Raw genomic sequence first — 6,000 nt, forward strand, 5'->3', positions numbered from 1 at the left:
AAATGAATCCGAAAATATCTGTGTTTCCTGTTTTCCCGCGAACACATTCGACCGGACATTCAATCTGTGTGTCTATTTTCATCCTATTGTTTTGAAGTTTACTATACTGCATCAGCACAAGGACCTGTCCACTTTTCACCATTCATTCATTCAGAGAGAGAGAGAGAGAGAGAGAGAGAGAAAACGAGCGAGGTGGAAGAGGAAAGGAAGAACGCATGTGGGATGTGGCCAAAAGGCTCTCACACTTGTTTGCTTTCAAATCTTTGGCCCCCTCCCTTTCCCCCAAGCTGACCCCCTACACACACACACACACACACACAGAGTCTGAATGGTGTCCTGTTCTGGGGCAGATGGCTGTGGAGGTAATGAGACTGGATGAAACTAGGCATTGCGAGGGAGAGAGAGAGAGAGAGAGAGAAAGAGAGAGAGAGAGAGAGAGAGACTAACAAAACCATGAACATTATAAATGTATGCAAGGGTGCAAAGAACAGATGGAAAAGAGAAAAAGTGTGTTGGAAGTTTGTGTGTGTGTGTGTGTGTATTGTGAATATTAATATGTCTATATGTTTATGTGTCTGTTCAAAAGGAAGTAAACATTTTAAGACCCCACAAAATGCGTGTGGCTGTCTGCTCACTCCGTGTGTGCCTTTGCATGCGAGTGTGTGTGTGTGTGTGTGTCTGGGTTTAGGACAATAGGGAGAGAAGGCCAGCTGTCGGATTGAATTGGCTGAATAGGCTTCAGGAGTAACGGACCACTGAGCCTCTGGGAGAATGTCTATGGGCGCGTGCACGCTCGCACGCGCGTGTGTGCACGCGCACACACACACTCAGCGTGGAGCCTCATTCAAATTGAAAATTCACCACAGCTGCAGTGTGTCTTGGTTTGCTTGATCTCTCGCTACATCACCCCTTTCTTTCACTCTCTTTCGTGGATTTCTTGATCCATTTTTAATTTACTTATGAACTGCTGTGACTCACCTGCAGCCTGGTGTTCCATTGGCTGTGAGCTCACACGTTCCTCCGTTCTGACATGGTTCCAAACACCTGAGGCCTACACTCACATTCACAAAAGGAAAAAAAGAGACTTAGAAACATTTTACAGAAGTGCACACAAACAGAACAATCGTAAAGAGAAAAGGGTGCCTTTTGTCGTCGTTCTTTTTTTTTTTTGAGTCTTTCATGGCAGATCAGGCTATTTGTTTCAGCTCCTGAAGGACTCTTTGATAGATGAGGCTGTATTCATCCACAACAGCCCTGTCTTTTAATTTCAGTCACTGAACTTTCACAAACCTTCATTTCGAAACATGTAACCGGCATTCTGGGCTGCAGAGCCACACTTTAAAGGAGTGTTTCACTCAAAAATGCTTGTGTCACTAATAATGAATGCAAGTCAGTGGAGTCCATTTGTAACATGCAAATGAGACTGTTAACTGGTTCTCACTTGTTTTAGTTCATTGTTTGCTGTGTTAGTGTTTTTCTGGGTGAAGCACTTTTCAGCACACAAAAGTCCATTTCATTTTGGGACAGCAAAGATTGTTTACATCAAAACCTCACAAATACGTTCAGATGAGACTGATTTGTTAATTAAAAAAACCCACTTCTACATACAGTATAAGTTCTGTAAACCCCAAACTATAAAATGAGTACATATACAAATAGAGTGCAAATGAATTTAACAGGACGTCTAAAAAGAAGTGCTAGAAGTGCACAGGTCCAATGAGTTTTACAACAGACTACTTTGCATTTGTGTGATCTCTGAAGCCTAAATTGATCACTCTTATTCAGGACGGTCCATGCTAGTCTGATAAATCCATCACTTTGTATGGTTTTGGTGTTACTGTGCTTTTTGGTCTTAAATCACTTTTTTTTGTGTGTGTGTGTGTGTAAGGCCCGAATCTCCTTGACACGTCAATAAACATCCAAACACACAACTCAAACTCGTGATTCATTCTATTCAAAACTTCATAAGCCCTTATTACCTCCATCACTGCACTACATATGATGTAGAAGCTCATTACTTCGTTTATCTCATTAGGGACCTGAATACTAAGTAAATCCATCCATCCATCCATCAATTATCTGTAGCTGCTTATCCTGTTCTACAGGCAGGGTACACCCTGGACAAGTCGCCAGGTTATCACAGGGCTGACACACAGAGGCCAAGTTTACATTAGACCGTATCTGTCTCGTTTTCTTCACGGATGCACTGTCCGTTTACATTAAAACGCCTGGAAACGGGAATCCGCCAGGGTCCACGTATTCAATCTAGATCGTGTCTGGTCCGGTGCTGTGTAAACATTGAGAATACGGGGATACGCTGTGCTGAGCTCTAGCTGGCGTCGTCATTGGACAACGTCACTGTGACATCCACCTTCCTGATTCGCTGGCGTTGGTCATGTGACGCGACTGCTGAAAAATGGCGCGGACTTCCGCCTTGTATCACCTTTCATTAAAGAGTATAAAAGTATGAAAATACTGCAAATACTGATGCAAATACTGCCCATTGTGTAGTTATGATTGTCTTTAGGCTTGCCATCCTTCCACTTGCAAGTGGTAAGTGATGCGCATGCCTGACATGCACTGAGATCACACACACAGCGGCTCAGTCCCAAATCACTGCTCGTGCACTCCACTCGCGCGCTCTGTGAGCTGTGCAGGGCCGGAGTGCGCACCCTCCAGAGGGCACTAGCTGTTCAGGGCGGAGTGATTTGGAGCGCAGGATGCCTGCAGAGCCGAGCGTATCCGTGTATTGGCGTTGCTGTGTGCAGGCGAATCGTGTATTGGCGTTGCTGTGTGCACACTAATCGTTTTAAAAACGTTAATCTGATGATCCGCTGATACGGTCTAATGTAAACCCCACCAGAGACAAACAACCATTCACACTCACATTCACACCTACGGTCAATTTAGAGCCACTAGTTAACCTAACCTGCATGTCTTTGGACTGTGAGGGAAAACGGAGCACCTGGAGGAAACCCACGCGGACACGGGGAGAACATACAAACTCCACACAGAAAGGCCCTCGCTTGAACCCAGGACCTTCTTGCTATGAGGTGACAGTGCTAACCACTACACCACCATGCCGCCCCAAGTAAATCCCAATTGGACATGTAGTATATTACACTGAGTGTACATATAGGGCACTGTAACCTGACTGGCCAAAGAACACAATATAATAAAAGTCAAACTGTGATCTTTGCTTATTTGCATACTGTGAGTTTGTGAAATGTCAGTATTGCAAGGACTATCCATCCATTATCTGTAGCCGCTCATCCTGTTCTACAGGGTCGCTGGAGCCTATTCCAGGTGACTATGGACGAGAGTCAGGGTACACCCTGGACAAGTCTCCAGGTTATCGCAGGGCTGACACAGAGACAAACAACCATTCACACTCTCATTCAACTCTAGGGGAAACCGGAGCACCCCATGCAGACATAAGGAGAACATGCAAACTGCACACAGAAAGGCCCTCGCTTGAACCCAGGACCTTCTTGCTGTGAGGCGACAGTGCCAATGACTACACCATCGTGCCGCCATTACAAAGACGAATGCTGTAGTAAACAATATATTGTGCTGATACTATGTAGTAGGGCGGCACGGTGGTGTAGTGGTTAGCGCTATCGCCTCACAGCAAGCAGGTCCGGGTTCGAGCTCCGTGGCCGGCGAGGGCCTTTCTGTGCGGAGTTTGCATGTTCTCCCCGTGTCCGCGTGGGTTTCCTCCGGGTGCTCCGGTTTCCCCCACAGTCCAAAAGACACGCAGGTTAGGTTAACTGGTGACTCTAAATTGACCGTAGGTGTGAATGGTTGTCTGTGTCTATGTGTCAGCCCTGTGATGACCTGGCGACTTGTCCAGGGTGTACCCCGCCTTTCGCCCGTAGTCAGCTGGGATAGGCTCCAGCTTGCCTGCGACCCTGTAGAACAGGATAAAGCGGCTACAGATAATGAGATGAGAAGTCCTTGTTAAGACTCCTACTGTACATCCTGGTCCATCACGAGAGGCTGTTTGGGATTGATCACTGATGCTGAAGTGCAGAAGTCATTCATTATTCCATCCCCTGTGTACAAAAAGCCTGTTTGTCTCGGGAGTATGAAGATATCAGGGATAATCTGATCTCCTGCTGGCTTCTGATATCACGACACTTTAAATCCACAAACGTACTTGCCATTGGTCAAGTCAAGCCGAGTCTTAGGGTGTCGCTAATGCGCCTGCGCAGTCTATTTTGTGGGGCACGCGCTCCGTGGGAAGAAAGCGCGACAGCTGCAGGGAGAGAGTCGCGCGCACAAAAGACATCAGAGTGCAGCACGAGCCGTAAAACACGCTGCCGGGCTATTGTTCACACGGCGTCCCCTCAAGCGCGCGCGCACACACACACACACACACAATTGCAGCACTCTGCCATAAAAGCCCATTAATCTCTCTCTCTCTCTCTCTCTCTCTCTCTCTCACACACACACACACACAAATGTAATTTGAGGAAATAAAACCGCTGGCGCTTTTTTTTAAGTGTAAATAAAGCCAAATGACGTGACTTCGTTCCGACCTACAATACCGTTCAAAAGTTTGGGGTCACTCTGAAATTCCCTTATTTTTGAAAGAAAAGCACTGTTCTTTTCAATGAAGATCACTTTAAACTAATCAGAAATCCACTCTATACATTGCTAATGTGGTAAATGACTATTCTAGCTGCGAATGTCTGGTTTTTGGTGCAATATCTCCATAGGTGTATAGAGGCCCATTTCCAGCAACTCTCACTCCAGTGTTCTAATGGTACAATGTGTTTGCTCATTGCCTCAGAAGGCTAATGGATGATTAGAAAACCCTTGTACAATCATGTTAGCACAGCTGAAAACAGTTGAGCTCTTTAGAGAAGCTATAAAACTGACCTTCCTTTGAGCAGATTGAGTTTCTGGTCTGGAGCATCACATTTGTGGGGTCGATTAAATGCTCAAAATGGCCAGAAAAAGGTCTGGACTCTATTTTCTATTCATTTTACAACTTATGGTGGTAAATAAAAGTGTGACTTTTCATGGAAAACACAAAATTGTCTGGGTGACCCCAAACTTTTGAACGGTAGTGTACCAGTCATCCTCAATAAATTACTCACAGCAGTTACACGTCAAGTGAGGGAATTAAAAACGCAGAAAAGACACAGCTGAACAAACTGTTCACTCAAAGTGTGTCACTGTACACAGAGCTCATATGAGTCCTGTGTGTGTGTGTGTTTATAAGTACCTGTAGCCTAAGACGCAACAAGTGCATCTACATACAGCCATTCAATTAAGGTTTGTTTGTTTTTGCTAACCGTTATCTAAGCAAACATTATCAGACAGATTCCCACAGACTGCGCGGTTTGTTCAGTGTAACCCGAGCATTAGCAGTAAGCGGCTCCGTTACCTTTCCCCTCACAGAGCGCAGCCGGCCCGAGGAATACGGAGACTATCAACAGCAAACGGTTCATCCCGTCACATATGTTGTTCAAATCCACCCAGAGTTGTCATAGAGCCGAAGATTTTCTCTCCAATTCCAAAAACAATAAGCAATAAATAAGTTTCGATAAATCAGTAAACTCCAGAAGAAGGCGCGCGCGCGCTGCTGAGTGCAGCCCGTGAGAAACTCGCCTCAGATCGTGCGCGCGTGCTGGAGGAGTAGAGCGCGCGGGCAAGCTGTCGCGTGGGATTCCAAAGTTCTGCGTGACGTCTCAGGCGCGAGACGGAAAAGTCCCGCCCTTTTCTTTGTCCCGCCCTTTCCTTTGAGAAATGTGAGAAAGCTCAAGAACATTCAACTCAACAACAATGTGGAACTAAATTAAAGAATAAAGTGAATAGAGCTGCGTGTTTTTAATAGAAGGGCAGACTGAGCTCGCATGCTAGTGATTTTAGGCTGAAAAATAGTGTGATTTTGGTCTTGTTACTGTAAATGAAGAGGCCGAGAGAGGGTCCTTCTGCACAAAGAAAGTAGATAGTTCCCCTTATTAACAAATCTCTCTCTCACACACACAC

The 6,000-nt window shown here is 45.6% G+C and overlaps 1 protein-coding gene across 2 annotated transcripts in view; it reads right to left on the bottom strand.

Moving 5' to 3' along the window:
• notch1a (notch receptor 1a) overlaps positions 1-5,647 on the bottom strand; it is a 54,134-nt gene extending 48,487 nt beyond the window's left edge. For both annotated transcript variants that reach the window (XM_060935668.1, XM_060935667.1), the window contains exons 1-2: positions 5,396-5,647; positions 979-1,051 (exon numbers count right to left, since the gene is read on the bottom strand). In XM_060935668.1, coding sequence (XP_060791651.1) covers positions 979-1,051; positions 5,396-5,459 — 137 coding nt within the window. In that variant the 5' untranslated portion in view covers positions 5,460-5,647. The remainder of the gene's footprint in view (positions 1-978; positions 1,052-5,395) is intronic.
• Positions 5,648-6,000: the final 353 nt, after the last annotated feature.

Source organism: Neoarius graeffei, chromosome 12, assembly GCF_027579695.1.
Source record: "Neoarius graeffei isolate fNeoGra1 chromosome 12, fNeoGra1.pri, whole genome shotgun sequence".
In the NCBI taxonomy this organism is placed as follows: Eukaryota; Metazoa; Chordata; class Actinopteri; order Siluriformes; family Ariidae; genus Neoarius; species Neoarius graeffei.